Genomic DNA, 22,732 nt, shown 5'->3' with positions numbered 1-22,732 from the left:
TGCAAAGCAGGTCAGTGCTGTACCCACTGACCCATGGCACTCAGAGCCAGGTTTATCCAAAGCAGGGCAAGCTCAGCCTTGCCCTGGAGGGACCCTGTACAGGGAGAGGGAAGCTGAGTCTTCTTGGCCCCTGTGTGATAGCTGTCAGTGAAGGTGCCTGCTGTGATGGTGCAGATCATGACCTGTCTATGAGGAGTGGGACCAAGACTCATTCCACATGGTAGCACTGGCCAGCCATCTGCTAGCAAGGACTTATGGTCACTACTGACCTGGGCTGGATATGAACTGGTTACCTGTGGGGGGAAGCTCTTTGGGTCATTACCAGCCTCCTGTGCCATGCAGTCCTTGCTGTACTCAGATGTGAGGAAACCTGGGTGCAGAAAGGTTAAGTGACCTGCCCGAGGGCACAAGGTGAGTCAGTGGTATAGCTGGGAACAGAGCTAATTCTTTGCTCTAACCACTGGATCATGGTCTGTTTCTTTCTCCTTGAACTCTCTCCCCCTTTCCCTGCCCCGTGTGCAAGGTTGAGCCAGTGTGGTTCTTTGTCCCCACAGATGATCCTGAACGCAAAGTGCCAGGCGATCCGCGATGCACAGATGCTGGAGAAACAGCTGATTGAGAAGGAGCTGGAGGAGGAGGAGAAGCGCCTGGACCAGATGATGGAGGTGGAGAGGCAGAAAGCCACCAAGATGCAGGAGGAGCTGGAGCAGAAGAGGAAGGAGGAGCAGATCAGGTGAGCAGGAATGCCCCTCCCCCAGCACTGGGCAGAGCTAGTCATAGTGCAGCCCCTCTCCCAGCACTTCCCACTTCCAGTGCAAGGTGACAGGCACCCAGGGATACCTGCCTGTGTGGCCATGGGGCATGGCCAGCATAGCAGCCCTCAAGGCAGGTTTTGCAGGCATTTGTGCCGGGGACAATATGATGGGCCACTCATGTCTCCCTGCCAGAGACATTGTTGTGTCCTGTTCTCAGAGGGAGGCAACATATCATCAAGCAGATAGAGAAGAACCAAGAGGAGAGGGCTATGAAGGCGGAGCAGCGGGATCAGGAAGCCCAGGAGATGCTGGATTATCTGGAGCAAATGCAGATGGAAGACCTGAGGGTAAGAGATATATGTAAGGTGAGGTGTCAGATTGATTCTGAGCCCGTCCAACCACTCTTCTCTCGCTCCCAGCAGTGTAAGTGAGGAGGAGCTCTGCTGCCAACCCAGCGCATGTGAGAGGAGACTCAGACTCCGGCTCTCTAGTATCCCCTGGGGCCAGGGGAAGGGGCAGCCCAGAGCTAGTTAATCTCCTCACGGTTGAGGACTATGGGAAGCAGACAAGGAGCCCACCTGGAAAGTGAGCAATTGGAAAGTGGGCTCTTCAACCCCAGCCCAGTAGCTGGCCCCTCTGTCCCTCCTGGTGCATGGTACCAGGAAGGCTCCAGGCAAATGCCAAAGCAAGAATGGGTCGGGAAGGGGTCTGTGCTGGGGCCATCTTCCTGGGGTCCCTCTCTCATGACCACCTTGTCTTGTACCTTTCTGAGGACATGGAGCACAGACATGAGCAGAAGATGAAAATTCAGGCTGAGATTAAACGTATCAATGATGAAAACCAGCAGCGTAAGGAGGAGCAGCTGGCCCAGGAGAGGATGGCTGACCAGCGGGTGCTGGAGTACCAGAAGCAGAAAATAGTATGTTCTGTGGGCAGGGGGACAAGAGACCAGGTGGCATTCCTGCCCAGTAAATTGAGCTGCATGTCACCATGAAGGTTCTGCTCTAGTTTAGCCAGGAGTTCTGGGCCTGGTGCAGAAATTACTGGGTGAGGTTTTCTGGCCTGTGCTATGCAGGAGTTGAGACTAGATCATCATAATGGTTCCTCCTGGCATTAACATCTGGGAATCTGTCAGCGAGATCCGTCTGTGCTGATGGATGTCCATATCCCACAGGCAGAGACACACATCTGTATGTACCATGTTTTCTGCTCGTGAGCATTGTTCAGCTGAGAACAGAAGGAGCATGTCTGGAGAGCTAGATGCTGGCCCCTGTAAGGAGTCCAGACAAGAAGGGGAACAATTTACTAAGGGTCGTGGTGGATTCTCCATCACTGACGAGTCTGGATGTGTAGCTAAATATCTGCTTTAGGAATTATTTGGGGGAAGTTCTCTGGCCAGTGTTATACAGGGGGTCAGAGATGTGTGTGTGAGCGAAAGACAGAGACGCTGGGTCTGTATTATGCTGTGCACTCGCATGGGTTGGCGACGGGGAAGGGTTACTGTTAACAGCCCGGGTGCAGTTCATTGACCTGGGGCTGTTTGCCTGGCCCAGGCACGGGAAGCAGAGTTCGAGGCTGAACAGGAGAAGATCCGTCGGGAGAAGGAGATGGAGACGGCACGTCTGAGGGCGATGCAGGAAAAGGCCCAGGATTACCAAGCAGAGCAGGTAACATGCTTGCAAAGCCTGCCCCCATGCCAGTCCGTCTCCCTCCCTACCTCTCTCTCCCCTGCTTCCATCCCATCCCAGCTACGTCAAAACCTCAAGAAACCCAATGGGAGTAGCAGGGGAATGGTTCCTCTTGCCAGACCAGTCCCTAGAGCCCTAGTGGTGAAGGGGGCATGGGTGGGGGGCACCCCCTGGCCAGCACACCTGGTCAGAGTGCATTATGTCTGCACGCTCCAGAGCCAGTGGGCGGAGGGGCCAAGCAAGGGGCCAGGGGAGATGCTGCATTCTCTTAACAGACTTGCATTGAGCAGCATGTTCCCCTGAGCAAACTCCTTCCCCAGCCCCAAGGAATTAGCAACTTCCCTTTACACAGAATGTCTGTTCCCCTTGCTGGAGCTGGCAAGGGGCTAGCAAGGGCTGCTGGGACTGAGATAAGATGGAGAAGCTGGAGCTTCTCTTCTCTGCTGGCTGTCCTGCCAGGAGCCCCTCACTCAGCCCATGCTGCTGCGAGGAGGGGGAATATTTCAGTGAAATGCACTGAGAAATGGACCTTGTTAAACCAGTTGTGTTGCCCTGTTGAGGTACTGTGGTGTAGAGCCTTCCCTTCCCCTGGGAGGAGGTCTCACCCCATCCCTCGCCTTGGCAAGGGACCAGGGATGATGCTGCTGCCTCACATACCTCGTGGGGGTCTCACAGCAAAGCAAGGGAGACATGAGAAACCTGTGTCCACAGGGCTGTAACCTGGCTGAGAAAGCTCTGCTCTTTGTCCTGGAGAGGCAACCTCAGGAGCACAGCCAGGCTTTGCTGCCATAATGGGGTGGGAGGCAGGTTTCTCAGGTGGCCCCAGCCCAGAGCTGTGGAGATCTTACCAGCCCCTCAGTGGACCCACTAGAACCAGTGTTATGCGCTCCCAGCAGCCTGCCTTGCTCAGGAGGTGCCTGCAGCATCCTATAGATCAGGGATAGTCTATTTTTTGTCAAGGTACAGTCCAGATCCACACTCCAGAGAAAATTAAAAAAAAAAAAAAAAGCACACAACAACAACGATAATAAGTCCGAAAAAAAATTTCAGGGTCTGTTCAAAAGCATCTGGCAGTCCGGATTTGGCCCACAGTCCGCATATTGACTACCCCTGCTATAGATGATCACTGGCTCTGAAGGACCATGAGGACCCTGAGGCTGTGAGCTGGGTGCCAGCATAACTCATAGATGGCACCAGCACATTGGTCTGTATCTTTCTTCTCTCTGTTCGCTCAGATCCCAAGTCTAACAAGGTTTCTGTAACGTCCAGCACCACTGGCTCTGCCCGTGCTCAGCCACTCTGGCTGGGTCCATCCTGCATCACTAGTAGGAGCATACACATAGCTGGATGCTGTGCTGTGGGGCAAGAGGCAGGACAGAATCCAGCTGTTTCCTCTGTAACCCAAACAAAGGGAGCCCAAGGTCCTGAGCAGCAACAGGGGCTGTCTGTCCTGGGCCCCGCATCAGGTGTGTGTTGCTAGGGTCCCTGCTCTGCTCACAGTGGGAGTCAGTGCTCTCCCTTCCTGGCAGGATGCGCTGCGGGCCAAGCGGAACCAAGAGGCCACCGAGCGAGAGTTGCGCCAGAAGGAGAAGGAAGCTGCGCAGAGGAAGGCGGAGACTGAGGCCATGCTGAAGAAGAGCCGGCTGGAGCAGATAGCCTACAAGGAGCACAGCCTGGCTGTGCAGGTGCAGCGGGACCGCAAGGAGTTCGAGAGGATCCTCAGGTAGCACAGGTGGCGCTGGTGGGGTCACTGATGAAGTAACTGAGGCCCAGCCCCGGCGAGCCAGGTAGTTCAGGGACCAAGTTCCCAGTGATGTTGCGAAGCAGCCCTGGTTGTGCACCTTCCCTCTGACCTGTCCAGTGCTGAAGGGACTGGGGGCTGATCTCCTGCCCCCTCAGCACCAGGGTTTCCTTCAGAGGCTTTTCACACCGTGAATTTTCTTTATATGGACAATGGTTTTGTGGATCTTTGATCACATGATCAGAAAATTCTACCCAGCATGCACTGTGTCATTTCTGCCCCTCCAGCTTTGAGCAGCATAGTGGGAAGCAGGGTTCTGTAGAAAATCTCCCTCTGTATGTCAGGCTCATGCTGCTCAGCCTGGGAGCTGGGTGGGCACATCAGCCAAAACACTGGGCCTGAGTTGCCTGCTCAGACTGCAGTCTGCTTTGGACTGCACGGGGAGCCTGCCCATTACAGATCTGCCTGGGGAGCCCAGCTTCCCCCATGAAGCCATGGTGGGGAGGACACAGCCTGGGCAGTCAGCAGCAGGAACAAGGAAATCCTTGTCTGCATGGGAGGGTGTGTAGCATGAGAGTGGGGAAGTGAAACTGGAATGCATCGGGAGGAACCTATGGCTGCAGCATGGGCCAGAGCCTTGGACAGAGGGTTATTTGCCTTTCCAGTGCTGCTGCTGGGGCAGGCGGCAGTTCTAGCACAAGGGTCATGCAGCCCGATGTCTCCCTGCAGAGCCCAGCGGGATCAGATTGAGAAGGAACGGAAGGAGCAGGAGCGACGCGCAGCCCTGCAGGTGATGCATGCCGACCAGGTGCGACGCCAGGTGCGTGAGCATCAGCAGAAGCAGGTGCAGGAGAGAATTGCTACCTTCGAGGAGGGCAAGCGGCTGAAGGAAGAGGCACGCCGGCGCAGTGAGCGTATCAGCGAGATCAAGAGGAAGAAGATAGAGGAGCTCAGGTGAGGTTGTAGGGCCAAGCAGGAGGCCTGTGCCTTGGGAGTCTGGGCTCCTGGGCTGGGCTTGACATGACATCAGCCCATTCCTAGTGCTGGGAAAGGCCATGGGAAGGGCTTAGAGGGTCACTGCTCATGCAGCACAGTCCAGCAGAATACCCCATTACGTTTTGGGGTGTAATCCAGACCAGTAAGGGGTTGTGCCCTGAGTGCTGTAAATGTTGTGCTGCTATAGTTCACAGCTCAGATACCAACAGCCAGCAGACAGGCATGCGATATCTTGAGTGTTTGTGTGCTGTGCAGCCCTGGGTCAGCACTTGTGACTTCAGCAGCCTGCCACAACATAACAGTCCCACCCTGCTGTCCACCAACTTTGGTTACACCTGGGAGGACGACACTGTAGCAAACCGCCAACTCACCAGTGCAGCACCTCCTGCTGGTTGTCTTGGGAATTAGCTCTTCAGCATACAGAGCACCTCTTACTGGCCAGTGTCTTGCCTGCCGCTGGCCCCTGTTTCCCTCCAGATCCCAGTGCCCTTTGCCCCTGCAGTACCCCCACACTCTGGGTCTCCCCTCCCAGTGGAAGCCCCATCCCTCTCACCCACCTTGCGTCAGTGACTACTGCCAGTTGTCATTTAGCCCCCACTTACTGGGGCAAAGTGCAGTCTGTCATGGCCACTCATCACTGGCAAGGAGATTGGACCAGCTGCCTCTGCCTGTCTCTGGTCTGCACCTCCCAGCCCCTGCATAGGCCTTTACCAAGACCTCAGCCTGGGGAGTTGAGTTGAGTTGAGTTGAGTTGAGTTGAGTTGAGTTGAGTTGAGTTGAGTTGAGTTGAGTTGAGTTGAGTTGAGTTGAGTTGAGTTGAGTTGAGTTGAGTTGAGTTGAGTTGAGTTCCGTGCCGTGCCGTGCCGTGCCGTGCCGTGCCGTGCCGTGCCGTGCCGTGCCGTGCCGTGCCGTGCCGTGCCTGACAGCTAGGTCCTTCTCTTGCCATAGCTAGAGAGAGACCAACCCAGCTCCTCCCTGAGCCCTTATAACAGGGCCAGCTGTGTCCTAATTGGGGCGTGGCCCCAGCTGTGGCTGTTTCCCCAATCAGCCTAGCCTTTTCTCTCAGGAGCGGGGTAACTGCCCCGCTACAGACCCCAACACCCTTCCAGTCCTGAATTTCCCCAAAACCATCTGCCTTGAAGCGTCCAGCCCTGTCCTGGATCACTCAGAAAAATCAGGGTCGTTTATTCCTTTAAAGAGACAGTACCCAGCAGCTTGCCCTATTAATTGGAGTTAACAATTCCTTCAATTCAGACACAGCACTGGGTTGGTTTAGATTAAAATAAAACCAGTTTATTAGCAACAGGGCACAGGTTAAGTGATGCCAAGTAAAAGATATAAAGGGGGAGATGGTTTCAAGAAATCAAAGTGAAAACCCGTATTTAAAAGACTGAAACTTTATCTAGCAAGGCACTGTGTTTTGCTTAAGATGGTGTCACTGACCAGTTACTCATGGTCCAGCATGGCTGACTGTCCTTCAGTCAGGACCATCACAGAAATACAGGGCACTGGTTCCCTTGTCTCCATGGTGAAGGATAATAACTCAGTGGTTCACTGTCCCTCTCTTTATGGTCCAGTAAATCTTTGAAAAGCTTCTCTCTTAAAGTGCATTGATCCTGCTTCAACAAGGACGAAGGCTTCCTGGGGGTGGTGTCTCCATCAGCCGTTGATAGTTTAGTCTTCGCCTCTTCCCCTTGTTCACTGAATGGCTTTGTTACCTTTCATATAAATGTAGCTTCATTGTCTCTGCCTGGTGATGAGGCTGGTTAGACAAGTGAATACACAGTCGTTTATGGTCTAGACATGCTGACTCCCCAACCACCAGGTGAGATTTAATGGTTCTAGGTTTCAGAGTGGTAGCCGTGTTAGTCTGTATCAGCAAAAACAACAAGGAGTCCTTGTGGCACCTTAGAGACTAACAAATTTATTTGGGCACAATCTTTCGTGGGCTAGAACCCCAATTAACAGTAGGATACCAAGGGAGGAAAAATAACTTTTGTAGTGGTAATGAGAGTGGCACATCTCGTTAGACTGACCTCACACTTGGTAGGGCAACTCCCATCTTTTCATGTATGTATACCTGCTCCTGTATTTTCCACTCCATACATCTGATGAAGTGGGTTCTAGCCCACGAAAGCTTATGCCCAAATAAATTTGTTAGTCTCTAAGGTGCCACAAGGACTCCTCGTTATTTTTGAATGGTTCTGTTTACAATTCCATTGTCACCAGTCACCTGCTTCATTGGTATGCAAGCCCTGGGCAGACCTGTTTCTACTTTGTTCAAATACAGACTTTAAAACATCGTCCCAAGGGATGTTCGTAACTCTTCATGCAGCTTTGTCACATCTGTTCTACAATGATAGTATTGACCTGTGTATTAGTAGTTTTCAAATGATACCCCACAAGGATAGTTTGATCCGTGCTATGGGCGTAGGGCAGAGGTGGGCAAACTACGGCCCACGGGCCACATCCGGCCCACGGGACCCTCCAGCTTAGCCCCTGAGCTCCTGGCCTGGGAGGCTAGCCCCCGCCCCGCCAGCCTCAGCGCGCCGTGCCACGCTCTGGGTGGCCAGGCAGTGCAGTTGCAGAGCTGCAGCCTGACCCAGTGCTCTGGACGTCACAGCTGTAGCGCTGCCAGCCACCGGTGCTCCAGGCAGCGCTGTGAGGGGGCAGGTGGGTGGATGGGGTCGGGGGGGTCAGAGGGCAGGGAACGGGGGGGTTGGATGGGGCAGGGGTCCCGGGGGGGGGAGTCAGGAATGAGGTGGGGATTGGATGGGGTGGCAGGGGTGGGGGATCTGAGGGTGGTCAGGGGACAGGGAGCAGGGTGTGGTGGATGGGGCAGGAGTCCCAGGGGGACTGTCAGGGGACAGGGAACAGGGGGGTTGGGTGGGGCAGGAGTCCTGGGGGAGCCGTCAGGAGGCGAGAAGCGGGGGGGTCGGATAGGAGGCGGGGACCGGGCCACACCTGGCTGTTTGGGGAGACACAGACTCCCCTAACCGGCCCTCCATACAATTTTGGAAAGCCGATGTGGCCCTCAGGCCGAAAAGTTTGCCTGCCCCGGCGTAGGGTGTGAATACAGGGGTACGTAGGGTCACAACCCCATCCCTGCTTTCTCTCCCCATATCCACTCCCTGGTTCTGGGCCCAGCAGGGTAGATGGGGGCTGTGGAGATGATGGAGTCGGCAGGGAGATGGGGAGGAGCAGCTGCTGGGCAGAGCTGGGCAGGCCAGAAGAGGAAGTTGGTTAGCAGGGCTGAAACAGTTCACTAGGAGGGGTTCCTAGTGCTGCCCCCAGGGCTTCCCTTTCTGCCCCAATACTCTGAGCCTCCCCTCCAGCCCTCCTTTCTGCCTCCCAGCACTTCTTCCAACATACACATGTGGGGATGGATCACCCCGTGGAAGAGGTAGCAGATTCCCTCCAGCTGCTGCCAGCCCCCAACCTCTTGGTCAAACAGAACCAGCCCCATCTTAGAATCCTAGAATATCAGGTTTGGAAGGGACCTCAGGAGGTCATCTAGTCCAACCCCCCCCTAGGTAACACATTCCAGTGTTTCACCACCCTCCTAGTGAAAAAGGTTTTCCTAATATTCAACCTAAACCTCCCCCACTGCAACTTGAGACCATTACTCCTTGTTCTGTCATCTGCTACCACTGAGAACAGTCTAGAGCCATCCTCTTTGGAACCCTCTTTCAGGTAGTTGAAAGCAGCTATCAAATCCCCCCTCATTCTTCTCTTCCGCAGACTAAACGATCCCAGTTCCTTCAACCGCTCCTCATAAGTCATGTGTTCCAGTCCCCTAATCATTTTTGTTTCCCTCCGCTCGATGTTTTCCAATTTTTCCACATCCTTCTTGTAGTGTGGGGCCCAAAACTGGACACAGTACTCCAGATGAGTCCTGACCAATGTCGAATAGAGGGGAACGATCACGTCCCTCGATCTGCTGGCAATGCCCCTACTTATACATCTCAAAATGCCATTGGCCTTCTTGGCAACAAGGGCACACTGTTGACTCATATCCAGCTTCTCATCCACTGTAACCCCCCTAGGTCCTTTTCTGCAGAACTGCTGCCTAGCCATTCGGTCCCTAGTCTGTAGGGGGATCTAGGATGGGATTCTTCCATCCTAAGTGCAGGACTCTGCACTTGTCCTCGTTGAACCTCATCAGATTTCTTTTGGCCCAGTCCTCTAATTTGTCTAGGGCCCTCTGTATCCTATCCCTACCCTCCAGTGTATCTACCTCTCCTCCCAGTTTAGTGTCATCTGCAAACTTGCTGAGGGTGCAATCCACACCATCCTCCAGATCATTAATGAAGATATTGAATAAAACCGGCCCAAGGACTGACCCTTGGGGCACTCCACTTGATACCGGCTGCCAACTAGACATGGAGCCATTGATCACTACCCATTGAGCCCGACAATCTAGCCAACTTTCTATCTACTTTATAGTCCATTCATCCAGCCCATACTTCTTTAACTTGCTGGCAAGAATACTGTGGGAGACCATGTCAAAAGCTTTGCTAAAGTCAAGGAACAACACGTCCACTGCTTTCCCCTCATCCACAGAGCCAGTTATCTCGTCATAGAAGGCAATTAGATTAGTCAGGCATGACTTGCCCTTGGTGAATCCATGCTGACTGTTCCTGATCACTTTCCTCTCCTCTAAGTGCTTCAGAATTGATTGCTTGAGGACCTGCTCCATGATTTTTCCAGGTTTCAGAGTAGCAGCCGTGTTAGTCTGTATTCGCAAAAAGAAAAGGAGTACTTGTGGCACCTTAGAGACTAACCAATTTATTTGAGCATAAGCTTTCGTGAGCTAGAGCTCACTTCATCGGATGCATAAAGTGGAAAGTATGGTGAGGAGATTTTATATATACACACAGACCATGAAAAAATATACATTGTAAGGAGAGTGATCACTTAAGATGAGCTATTACCAGCAGGAGAGTGGAGTCGGGGGAGAGAAAACCTTTTGAAGTGATAATCAAGGTGGGCCATTTCCAGCACATTTCCAGGAGTTAACAAGAACATCTGAGGAACAGTGGGGGGGCAGGAATAAACAAGGGGAAATAGTTTCACTTAGTATAATTACTCAACAACTCCCAGTCTCTATTCAAGCCTAAGTTAATTGTATCCAATTTGCAAATTAATTCCAATTCAGCAGTCTCTCATTGGAGTCTGTTTTCGAAGTTTTTTTGTTGAAGGATACTCACTTTGAGATCAGAAATCGAGTGACGAGAGAGATTGAAGGGTTCTCCGACTGGTTTATGAATGTTATAATTCTTGACGTCTGATTTGTGTCCATTTATTCTTTTACGTAGAGACTGTCCAATTTGACCAATGTACATGGCAGAGGGGCATTGCTGGCACATGATGGCATATATCACATTGGTAGATGTGCAGGTGAACGAGCCTCTGATAGTGTGGCTGATGTGATTAGGCCCTATGATGGTGTCCCCTGAATAGATATGTGGGCACAGTTGGCAACGGGCTTTGTTGCAAGGATAGGTTCCTGGGTTAGTGGTTCTGTTGTGTGGTGTGTGGTTGCTGGTGAGTATTTGCTTCAGGTTGTGGGGCTGTCTGTAGGCAAGTACTGGCCTGTCTCCCAAGATTTGTGAGAGTGATGGGTTGTCCTTCAGGATAGGTTGTAGATCCTTGATAATGCGTTGGAGAGGTTTTAGTTGGGGGCTGAAGGTGACGGCTAGTGGCATTCTGATATTTTCTTTGTTGGGCCTGTCCTGTAGTAGGTGACTTCTGGGTACTCTTCTGGCTCTGTCAATCTGTTTCTTCACTTCAGCAGGTGGGTATTGTAGTTGTAAGAATGCTTGATAGAGATCTTGTAGGTGTTTGTCTCTGTCTGAGGGGTTGGAGCAAATGCGGTTGTATCTTAGAGCTTGGCTGTAGACAATGGATCGTGTGGTGTGGTCTGGGTGAAAGCTGGAGGCATGTAGGTAGGAATAGCAGTCAGTAGGTTTCCGGTATAGGGTGGTGTTTATGTGACCATCGCTTATTAGCACTGTAGTGTCCAGGAAGTGGATCTCTTGTGTGCACTGGTCCAGGCTGAGGTTGATGGTGGGATAGAAATTGTTGAAATCATGGTGGAATTCCTCAAGGGTTTCTTTTCCATGGGTCCAGATGATGAAGATGTCATCAATATAGTGCAAGTAGAGTAGGGGCATTAGGGGACGAGAGCTGAGGAAGCGTTGTTCTAAGTCAGCCATAAAAATGTTGGCATACTGTGGGGCCATGCGGGTACCCATAGCAGTGCTGCTGATTTGAAGGTATACATTGTCCCCAAATGTGAAATAGTTATGGGTGAGGACAAAGTCACAAAGTTCAGCCACCAGGTTTGCCGTGACATTATCGGGGACAGTGTTCCTGATGGCTTGTAGTCCATCTTTGTGTGGAATGTTGGTGTAGAGGGCTTCTACATCCATAGTGGCCAGGATGGTGTTTTCAGGAAGATCACCGATGGATTGTAGTTTCCTCAGGAAGTCAGTGGTGTCTCGAAGATAGCTGGGAGTGCTGGTAGCGTAGGGCCTGAGGAGGGAGTCTATATAGCCAGACAATCCTGCTGTCAGTGGTTGAGTCATTATACTAAGTGAAACTATTTCCCCTTGTTTATCATAGAATCATAGAATATCAGGGTTGGAAGGGACCTCAGGAGGTCATCTAGTCCAACCCCCTGCTCAAAGCAGGACCGATCCCCAATTAAATCATCCCAGCCAGGGCTTTGTCAAGCCTGACCTTAAAAACTTCGAAGGAAGGGGATTCCACCACCTCCCTAGGTAACGCATTCCAGTGTTTCACCACCCTCCTAGTAAAAAAGTTTTTCTTAATATCCAACCTAAATCTCTCCCACTGCAACTTGAGACCATTACTCCTTGTTCTGTCATCTGCTACCACTGAGAACAGTCTAGAGCCATCCTCTTTGGAACCCCCTTTCAGGTAGTTGAAAGCAGCTATCAAATCCCCCCTCATTCTTCTCTTCCGTAGACTAAACATCCCCAGTTCCCTCAGCCTCTCCTCATAACTCATGTGTTCCAGTCCCCTAATCATTTTTGTTTCCCTCCGCTGGACTCTTTCCAATTTTTCCACATCCTTCTTGTAGTGTGGGGCCCAAAACTGGACACAGTACTCCAGATGAGACCTCACCAGTGTCGAATAGAGGGGAACGATCACGTCCCTCGATCTGCTGGCAATGCCCCTACTTATACATCTCAAAATGCCATTGGCCTTCTTGGCAGCAAGGGCACACTGTTGACTCATATCCAGCTTCTTGTCCACTGTAACCCCTAGGTCCTTTTCTGCAGAACTGCTGCCTAGCCATTCGGTCCCTAGTCTGTAGCTGTGCATTGGGTTCTTCCGTCCTAAGTGCAGGACGCTGCACTTATCCTTATTGAACCTCATCAGGTTTCTTCACTTAGTATAATGACTAGTCTGTAGCGGTGCATTGGATTCTTCCGTCCTAAGTGCAGGACTCTGCACTTGTCCTTGTTGTTATTCCTCCCCCCCGCACTGTTCCTCAGACGTTCTTGTTAACTCCTGGAAATGTGCTGGAAATGGCCCACCTTGATTATCACTTCAAAAGGTTTTCTCTCCCCCCACCCCACTCTCCTGCTGGTAATAGCTCATCTTGAGAGATCACTCTCCTTACAATGTATATTTTTTCATGGTCTGTGTGTATATATAAAATCTCCTCACTGTACTTTCCACTTTATGCATCCGATGAAGTGAGCTGTAGCTCACGAAAGCTTATGCTCAAATAAATTGGTTAGTCTCTAACGTGCCTCAAGTCCTCCTTTTCTTTTAATGATTTTTCCAGGGACTGAGGTGAGGCTGACTGGCCTGTAGTTTCCAGGATCCCCCTTCTTCCCTTTTTTAAAGATGGGCACTGCATTAGCCTTTTTCCAGTCATCCGGGACCTCCTTCGATCGCCATGAGTTTTCAAAGATAATGGCCAATGGCTCTGCAATCACATCTGCCAACTCCTTCATTGTGACCAGGCAGTGGGGCCCCAGGGGGAGCAGCCAGAGGGACAGATTTAAATTCCATGGTGAAGAGGCCCCCTGCCCCACCAGACAGAGGCCCCACTGATCATGGTGAGGAGGCTGGTAGTGCCAAGTCCAGTGTGGCCCTCCCAGCTGACTCTGTGGGACCTGGGAGAGATGGGGACTCCGGCTGTGGGCTGGGCCCATACCCCAGCATTCTGCAGCAGGGCCTTGGGGCTTTCAGTGACATCCCTTCCCTTGTTTTCTTTGTTTCTAGAGCTGCTGGCCTGCCTGAGAAGTACTGTGCCCAGGTGGAGCGCCGAGCCCTCGTTGGGCCAGCCTCCGTGCACTGAGGGTCTCCAAGGCAGCATTGCCTAGCCCAACCCGGCTCCACCGCACAGCAAGGAATAGCAGCCCAGCCTCGCCAGGGGCCTAGATTGTATATTTTGTTAGTTACTGAGAGTGTTTTTTGAATAGAGATATTTATGGAGGTGTTGGTGTCCTTCGCTTTACTGTGTCCCCAAATCAGCCCCACCAGGGAAGGTGGGAAAGCATCCCCTCTCCAGCTCGACCCAGCTCTGTGGGCTGTGGAGAGTGGCTCACCCATGCTCCCCAGGTGAGAGGGACGCATTAGAGGATACCTCCTCCGCTTCCATGGAGGGGCTTATGTCAGGTCCTGGACATGGGTGCTCCAACCACAGGCTTCCTGGGTTACTGTGGGCAAGGTATATGGGCATTTTCTTCACTGTGCTACAGTCCTTAGCTCAGTTACATGGGGCTGCTCAGCCAGCTTGCACCTTGTGGCCAGAGCCAGACCAGCCAGTCACTGGCAGCCGGGAAAAATCCCGGCTTGATCTGTTCCCATATCCCCACGTCCATCAGTATAGAATGCTAAAGGCTGGAGTCGTGCGCTGATGTCTGAGAAGAGCAAGAGAAACCATACGCTCCTGGAAACCCTGCTGGGCCCCTGCCCTCCAGACGGTATCGGCTCCAGACCCTGCTGGGCCCCTGCCCTCCAGATGGCATTGGCTCCGGACCCCCAAACAATTCTTTGGACAGAGTTAGATACAGCGCAGGTGGGTCCCTTCCTTGGCTTGACTGTGACTTGATGGTTCTCAGCTCAGTTCCAGGTCCCCTAGCATCAAGCAGCGCTCCCTGGACTCTAATAACCCTTGTCATTAAAGCTGGATGAACAGTGTAGCAGCTGCCAGAACACCATCAAGAACCCTCAACAGGTTCATTCTCCCAGTACACCCTGCCCTTGGCTCCCGATTCCCACTTCGATGGCTGACAGTCCCCGCACAGCCCCACCACCCGTCCTGCATGCAGTATTGGCTCTGTAGTGCTGTAGGGATTGGTGCTGAGAGCAGCACTAGAGTTAAAGTTGAAACCGGATTTTCCTTTGCAGTCTAGTTCTGTTCTGCTGTCAGTGTTTTTTGGAACAAATTCTTGATGTATACTCTGAGAACGACATATTGGAGGGAGTCACATTGCGTGGGGAAATGGACTGGCGCCAAGTGCAGCAACAGCAGAAAATCCCTGAGTACGGATAGATTGCTCCCAGCTGTGCTACACAGGAGTGCCAGGAGCCAGTGTGTCAGGCACAGCAGCGTACCCCACAGAGAGCTTTCTCCAGAAGAATCACTGTCAGAGGGGTTGAGGCAGGAAAATTTGCCTAACTGAAGGCTCCAGGCACCCATATCCCTGGGACAGAAGTTTCTCCAGCTGCTCCTCCCAGCTCATACAACAGCATCTGCCTGAACCCCAGAGGTGATAAACCCTTGCTGTTACAGAGAGGCTCTGGGCGGGAGGAGGAGGGGGAAAGGAGGAGAGAGAGAGCAAGCAGGGAATGGAAAGATGAGAAAAATCACCGGAGGGTCTTTGATAGAGGGAGGCACAGACTGGCTTACCTCCCTCCTCTGGCTCCTGCAAGTCCAGCTCTGTCCCCATGTCCCAGAACAGCATGGTCCTATACATGGCGTCAGGGGCTGTCAAGGTTCCTTCCCCACTCTGAACTCTAGGGTACAGATGTGGGGACCTGCATGAAAACCCCCTAAGCTTATTCTTACCAGCTTAGGTTAAAAGCTGCCACCACCAAAGTGTTACACAAAGAACAGGGGAAGTGCCCACTTGGAAACGTCTCCCCGCCACAGAATATCCCCCCAAGCACTACACCCCCTTTCCTGGGGAAAGCTTGATAAAAATCCTCACCAATTTGCATAGGTGAACACAGACCCAAACCCTTGGATCTTAAGAACAATGAAAAAGCAATCAGGTTCTTAAAAGAAGAATTTTAATTAAAGAAAAAGCAAAAGAATCACCTCTGTAAAATCACGATGGTAAATACCTTACAGGGTAATCAGATTCAAAACATAGAGAATCTCTCTAGGCAAAGTTACAAAAAGACACAAAAACAGGAATATACATTCCATTCAGCACAACTTATTTTATCAGCCATTTAAACAAAACAGAATCTAATGCTGTCATAAATATAAAGGGAAGGGTAAACCCCTTTGAAATCCCTCCTGGCCAGGGGAAAGCTCCTCTCACCTGTAAAGGGTTAAGAAGCTAAAGGTAACCTCGCTGGCACCTGACCAAAATGACCAATGAGGAGACAAGATACTTTCAAAAGCTGGGAGGAGGGAGAGAAACAAAGGGTCTGTGTGTCTCTCTATATTCTGTCTTTGCCGGGGATAGACCAGGAATGGAGTCTTAGAACTTTTAGTAAGTAATCTAGCTAGGTAGGTGTTAGATTATGATTTCTTTAAATGGCTGAGAAAAGAATTGTGCTGAATAGAATAACTATTTCTGTCTGTGTATCTTTTTTGTAACTTAAGGTTTTGCCTAGAGGGGTTCTCTATGTTTTGAATCTAAGTACCCTGTAAGGTATCTACCATCCTGATTTTACAGGGGGGATTTTTTTTTATTTCTATTTACTTCTATTTCTATTAAAAGTCTTCTTGTAAGAAAACTGAATGTTTGTTTTTTTTTTTCATTGTTCTCAGATCCAAGGGTTTGGGTCTGTGGTCACCTATGCAAATTGGTGAGGCTTTTTATCCAACATTTCCCTGGAAAGGGGGAGTGCAAGGGTTGGGAGAATTGTTCATTGTTCTTAAGATCCAAGGGTCTGAGTCTGTAGTCACCTAGGCAAATTGGTGAGGCTTTTTACCAAACCTTGTCCAGAAAGTGGGGTGCAAGGTTTTGGGAAGTATTTTGGGGGGAAAGACGTGTCCAAACAGCTCTTCCCCAATAACCAGTATTTGTTTGGTGGTGGTAGTGGCCAATCCAAGGACAAAGGATGGAATATTTTGTACCTTGGGGAAGTTTTGACCTAAGCTGGTAAAGATAAGCTTTGGAGGTTTTTCATGCAGGTCCCCACATCTGTACCCTAGAGTTCAGAGTGGGGGAGGAACCTTGACAAACGCATATCTAACTAGATTGCTTACTAACTCTCTACAGGAGTTCTGACCTGCATTCCTGCTCTGTTCCCGGCAAAAGCATCACACGGACAGAGAGGACCCTTTGTTTCTCCCCCCCCAGCTTTGAAAGTATCTTGTCTCCTCATTGGTCATTGGTGCCAGCGAGGTTATCTTAGCTTCTTAACCCTTTACAGGTGAAAGGGTTTTGCCTCTGGCCAGGAGGGATTTAAAGGTGTTTACCCTTCCCTTTATATTTATGACAGGGGTGGGCTGAGATCTCAGCTAGTGGGGCTGCCTCTCCCTCTCTGAGCGTATGGCATCGGACATGGAGCTCAGAGCTTCTTCTGCTGAATAATTCAGAGCAGAGTGATGGACCCAACAGATCTGAGAGCGTGTGAATCTCTACAGTGCCTTGCGGGCCTCAATCAGCACAGGGGCCTCAGAGAGACTGTGTGCCTCTCCTGTGCAGAGGCAGATGGAGACAGATTGGCGAAGGCTAGAGCAGCCTGAGGGCTGCCCTAAGTAATAGGCTTTCTAAGCATTGTGGCAGCAGAGGTTAGCTGGGGTGCAAGACTCCGCAGGCCATGTCTCCTGTCCCTGAACGCTCCCTGTACCAGTGGTTCTGCAGGGGTGGCACAGAGCTGGGAGATCCAATCCTCTTTGCACAGCTTAGCAGGTGCAACGTATCCCCAGAGCGAGGGTGAATCCCCTGCATGGGGGAAGCAGGCCAGGCAATTCTTCCCAGAGCCCAAAATGTCCCAGACCTATCTGTTACAACGGGACAGGGAATAAGGCCCAGCTGACACCCGCACAGAGGAGAGCGTTGAGGTTGTCTGGCCTAGGAGGGCAGGGACTGTGGGTGATAGAAGAGGTGCTGTGGGAAGTCCGTGGCTTTAGAATAGGTTCTGTGGTGCTGGGTGTTGTATCATTGTTCCTTAGGAACTCGAAGTGCTTTTCCAGAAGCATTTACGTGTGAATAGTCCCAGGCCCCGTACCACCTTGTGACCTCTCACGAGCAGACCCTCCCCAGCAGGAACTGTAAGAATTAATTCCTCAGTAGGAGATTCCCTCAACCCTGTACGTTGTCGGAGACGTCAGAGCCAGACGCTCAGAGACGTGTGCACCAAGCGTTCCCAAAGAAACCCAGAGGAAACGGCTACCTCCCTGGATAGGCTTAGCCCACTGACTAAGAGCCAGCGCACTAACCTGTTGTACCACAGCCATGGTTTGCGAAGATAATGGGAGGAAGCAGGTGGTGCGAAGCTTGTCGCTGGCTTTTCTCCAGGAGGCTATTGCTGCATCCAGGCAGAGTTTGTAGAGAACTCTGTAAACGGTACAGCTTGGAGAAAATGTTTACACAGGGGCTTGGTGTAAACTGGAAGGCGGGGAGGTGGAGGAATGCCAGCTCTTTGAGGGGGATGTCTCAGCCAGACCATTAGCAGCACATTAGGATAGGGACCATGAGCAGCGGTCCGTATCCCCCCACCCAACCCCAGCTTCAAGTTGCGCAGTGCAGCATCGTGCAGGTGCCTCTCTGGGCTCCACAGCTCAGTTTGGGCTGAGTTTTGGATTTACAGCAGGGATTCAACCACTTTGTTAATGTGAAAAGTGCAAATAGCCTTCAACATGACAGCACGTGCTCTGAGTTTGGAATGGGTTTTCTGAGAATGTACCACAACATCTGTTAAATAGTTTGAATAAAAACTAATTAAAAAGGGATCCTCTAAGATTTTGAGAACCCTATGTCAGACCTTTTCTGTCTGAGATGATCTGAACAGAATAACTCTAACTCTTCCAGCTTCCCAGAATCATAGAATATCAGGGTTGGAAGGGACCTCAGGAGGTCATCAGAGACTTAGGATGCACTGAAATCCTGCACACTGACCATGTTTCCAGCCACGTTTTAGAGGCAATGGCCATTTTTGACATTACTCAGAGTGAAAGTTTCTCCTTCAGCAGAGGCTGGCCTATAGTCTGTCAGAGAATGCCATGAGCTGCCCCATTTCAGAATGGGCTGCCATCTTTTATTGTTCTCAATAGGGCCGAAGCTCCAGGTGCCCTCAGCAGATATGTCCACTGCCTCCATTTGCTGGCTCTTTGCAGGGCTCCTGAATCTGCTTCCGAGCAACACAGGATGGTGCTACAGTTTTCACTGCTGGAAGCAACAGCAGCTAGGAGCCATTTTGAAAGAGGGCCACTCTTCACAGAAGATCAGGGTTGGAAGGGACCTCAGGAGGTCATCTAGTCCCACCCCCTGCTCAAAGCAGGACCAATCCCCAACTAAATCATCCCAGCCAGGGCTTTGTCAAGCCTGAGCTTAAAAACCTCTAAGGATGGAGATCCCACCACCTCCCTAGGTAACGCATTCCAGTGCTTCACCATCCTCCTACTGAAATAGTGTTTCCTAATATCCAACCTAGACCTCCGCCACTGCATCTTGAGACCATTGCTCCTTGTTCTGTCATCTGCCACTTCTGAGAACAGCCAAGCTCCATCCTCTTTGGAATCCCCCTTCGGGGAGCTGAAGGCTGCTATCAAATCCCCCCTCACTCTTCTCTTCTGTAGACTAAATAAACCCATTTCCCTCAGCCTCTCCTCGTAAGTCATGTGCCCCAGCCCCCTCATAATTCGTGTTGCCCTCCCCTGGACTCTCTCCAATTTGTCCACATCCTTTCTGTAGTGGGCGGCCCAAAACTGGATGCAATACTCCAGGTGTGGCCTCACCAGTGCTGTTTCTTGGAAGCTGATTTCATTTTGCAACCTCTGATGACCTTTGTTAAAAAAATAACAGCAAAAAGTGACCATTCCCTCTAATGATTTATCCTCTAAAACTGATGCAGGGTCAGAAACCTGTGTGCATGCGGATGTGTGATTGCATTCAGGGGGTGCGGGAGGGAGAGAGAATCTCCAAAACTTTCTTTAGTGCCGGAATAGCAAGGGCAGCTGGGAATGCTCTACATGTCTCAGCCAGCAGGGACTCCAAGCAATCTGGACTCCAGCCAGGCCTGCCCTTTGCCTGGGAGCAGCAGTGCAGGGGAAGTGTCTGGGAGGGGAGCATGCAGAGCCCTTGGGGATGCACTGCAAGAGCGGGCAGGTCTCAGGCTCCTTATCTTTAGCTGAGGTGCATGGAGTCTTCTCTGCCCAACAGACGCCTATGGGCAGAAGCGGATAAAGATTTATTGGGGCCTTGGGCACAAAGAATATTCCCCCCACCCCATTCCCTGCTTCTCCCCTTCTCCCCAAGGTCATGGCCCCTGCCCTGGCCAGAAGCAGGGCCATGATAAGAGCTGTCTGGTGCGCCCAGAACCCTCCACCTGCCCAGGGCAGTGTGCCCTGGAGGGTAAGGACATGGGCTGGGGGCTGCTCTCGGGGCCCCTGGCCCCCCCACCCAGGGCAGGTGGAGGATCTGGGGTTCCTCACAGCTGCCCGGGCTCCCTGGGTGGCTCTTACCACAGCCTAGGGCAGTGGTCCCCAATATGCGTTGTACGCCCCCTAGGGGGACACGGAAGAACATTTGGGGGGGGTATGGCAAGGCCTGGGTCAGCCCCCATGGGGAGTGGGGAGGGAGTGTGCCCCAGTCACGGTACCGCTCCTGACCACGGCCCCAGCCACAGCTACAGCCCCACTCCTGGCCCCTGGCTCCCAACCCCCACTCCTGGCTCTGCCCCTACTCCTGGCTCTGGCTCCCAGAGGCATGCAGACTGGGTAAGCGGGGGGCGGGCGGGCACCAAAAAAGTTTGGGAACTACTGGCCTAGGCCATATGTCCAATTTTGGCCCCGGTTTGGCCTCTTGCCAACTGATAATCAATTGGCAAGAGCAAATGAGATAAATGCCCAGTTTTGCCAAAAAGGGGATCAGGGGGCCGAGTGGCAGGGCTTGGGGGGGGGGTGAGCAGTGGGACTTGGGCCAGGCCCACACAGGGAGCAAGGGGGTTGGGCCAGCTCCACTCGGGGGCTGGGGAGGGGCTTGGGCCAGCTCCTCATGTGGGGGCAGGCAAATATGGTCACCCTCCCACAGCCAGGCTCCAGCTTCTGGCCTGGCCAGGGTGTGGGGCCTCGGGGGAAGAGGAGGAGCAGGGGTAGGGGCCAGAGTTCCGGTGCTCTTGCAGGGTGCCCTCAAATTGGCTGGGGCCTTTGGGCAGGTGTCCCATGGGCCCGTGTGGTAATCCGCCACAGCCTAGGGGTGGCAGACAGCGCCACCCGGAAATAGACTGCCGGGCTCCAGGATCGTTCTGGAGTCTCCAGGAGTAAAGATTAACCTTTAATTAAAGGTTATGTTGTATGATGACACCTCCAGGAATACGTCCAACCAGCACTGGCAACCCCAGCCAGAAACAAGCACCGTCTCGCGGCAGCAGGCCCAGCCCTAGCACAAAGGGGGCGGGGGCGGTCCACCATTATTCCTCAGACAGGCCTCTAGGGTGAACACCACTTCTTGCTTCACTCATGTGTGCCCCCAGAGCGCACACACTGTGTTCTCAGCCCTATGCACCCCCCCTTAATCATCCATATAGCCAGCCCTGCTCCCAAGGGAGCCCCTCGTCCCCCTACGTTCTGGCCTGCAGGTCCCCCTGGGCGGGGTCCTTTCCCACACTGCTGCCTCACAGGGACTCTCCCGCAGCTCTTGCCTGGGCTGTTTGCCCTGTGAGCCACACTTTGGCTGCAAGTTCCACCCCCAGCCCCATTAAGTGTACCCTGCGCCTGCCCCATTCCCAGGCTGTAACACCAGGGGTGCAACAGCTGATTCTCAGGTCCTGCCTTGTGGGGAGCTGCCAGCCCATGCTACTCAGAACCCCTTTAGGCCCCTCTGTTCATCCATTCAGCTGCAGGGCCCCCAGTCTCTGCTCCCCACAGGCTCTGTGCCTGGCCTGCTGGCCAGCCAGCCTGTGTCCTACTGCCACAGCTCCAGTCCTCTCCTGCTGCTGGGGCCCAGAGAACCCCTTCCTTAGTCTTATCCTCCTGCAGCCCAGGAGAGCCGTGGGTCTGCTCCCCCACGCCTGCTAACCTGCCCATGGGGAAGGGAGAAAAGCAGTGAATCTGCTGCTCAGCAGGTTGCTCTGAGTAATTGCTGCCTTTCTCTGGTGCTCCTAAGGCACCTGTCACGCTGGTGCCAACTCTCTGCACCCAGCCCAGCCAATTATACCAGTGCACTGGCTGCAGCATCCCCACTCTGAGTCAAGAGCATTTCGCACCCACTCCAGCTCCCTTTGTCCTGGGAACGGGATCCAGCAGCTCAGTGAGGGGACGCTCCCGGCTGGAATGAGAGGGCTCTGCCAGCCAAGGTCCCAAGGACAGTGCTGAGCTGGGGGAATACTGCTGCTGTCTGTGGGTGAGAACGGACCCAAGGGACAAAGATGCTGAATCTTGATTTAGGGTTTACAGGGACGCTGAGCTACTGGGTCCAGCCAGCCTAAAGGACACTGCGCCTCTCTGCAGATCCCATGACATGGGACATGTTGCCGAGTGGTGCAAAGAGGGGGTTGGGCCCCAAGGCTCTGGGGTTCTAGTCTTGTCTCTGCCACTGAGCTTATATTTATTTATCAATGTGCTTGCAGGTGACAGGAGATGAAGCCATAGGCAAGCTCTGAGGTTCCCATCAGAGCCTCAGGAGAGGAGACGCACAGCCTCCCAGTCCTCTGCCGCTACCAGCGCCTAGCACAGTCCAGCACTCGGCCTCATAAGCTCTATGGCAGTGGTCCCCAAATTGTGGGGCATGCCCCTATGGGAGCATGGAGGAAAGTTTGTGGGGTATAGGGAGGCTTGGGCCAGGGTTGCGGAGGAAGCACCACCCAGCCCAGCTCTGCTCCGGTCCCTCCCTCAGCCACGGCTCTGCTCACTGCCCCGCTCCAGCCCCGCCCTGCCTTGCCCCGCCCAGCCCCCAGCCCCAGCTCTACTCCTGGCCCCAGACCCACCCGCAGCTGTGGCTCCAGCCTCAGCCCCCTTACCCCTGTCTGCACAACCCCCAGCCCCCAGGAGAGCAGCCCTACTCCTGGCCGCCTAGCTCCTGGGGGGGCACAGGAGGCATGACATAAAAAGTTTGGGGCCCACTGCTCTACGGTAATACAAATAAATAACTAATAACTGAGCTGTGCCTGGCTCTGGAGCACCTTGGGTCATAGAGGTCTGGGTCCCTAGGCCCGGCTGC

At 52.7% G+C, this 22,732-nt stretch overlaps 1 protein-coding gene across 3 annotated transcripts in view; it reads left to right on the top strand.

Annotated features, from left to right (window-relative positions):
• Positions 1-22,161, top strand: part of CFAP45 (cilia and flagella associated protein 45) — a 42,672-nt gene extending 20,511 nt beyond the window's left edge. Inside the window, exons 6-12 of one of the 3 annotated variants that reach the window (XM_074938937.1) lie at positions 555-733; positions 973-1,102; positions 1,528-1,674; positions 2,309-2,422; positions 3,973-4,166; positions 4,914-5,138; positions 22,143-22,161. In XM_074938937.1, coding sequence (XP_074795038.1) covers positions 555-733; positions 973-1,102; positions 1,528-1,674; positions 2,309-2,422; positions 3,973-4,166; positions 4,914-5,138; positions 22,143-22,146 — 993 coding nt within the window. In that variant the 3' untranslated portion in view covers positions 22,147-22,161. Of the gene's footprint in view, positions 1-554; positions 734-972; positions 1,103-1,527; positions 1,675-2,308; positions 2,423-3,972; positions 4,167-4,913; positions 5,139-13,445; positions 15,223-22,142 lie in introns of those variants that run through there. The other 2 variants (XM_074938936.1, XM_074938935.1) reach the window with 2 other exon arrangements.
• The last annotated feature ends 571 nt before the right edge of the window (positions 22,162-22,732 follow it).

This window comes from Natator depressus, chromosome 24 (assembly GCF_965152275.1).
Source record: "Natator depressus isolate rNatDep1 chromosome 24, rNatDep2.hap1, whole genome shotgun sequence".
Lineage (NCBI taxonomy): Eukaryota > Metazoa > Chordata > Testudines > Cheloniidae > Natator > Natator depressus.
This window is presented reverse-complemented; position numbering and strand designations above follow the sequence as displayed.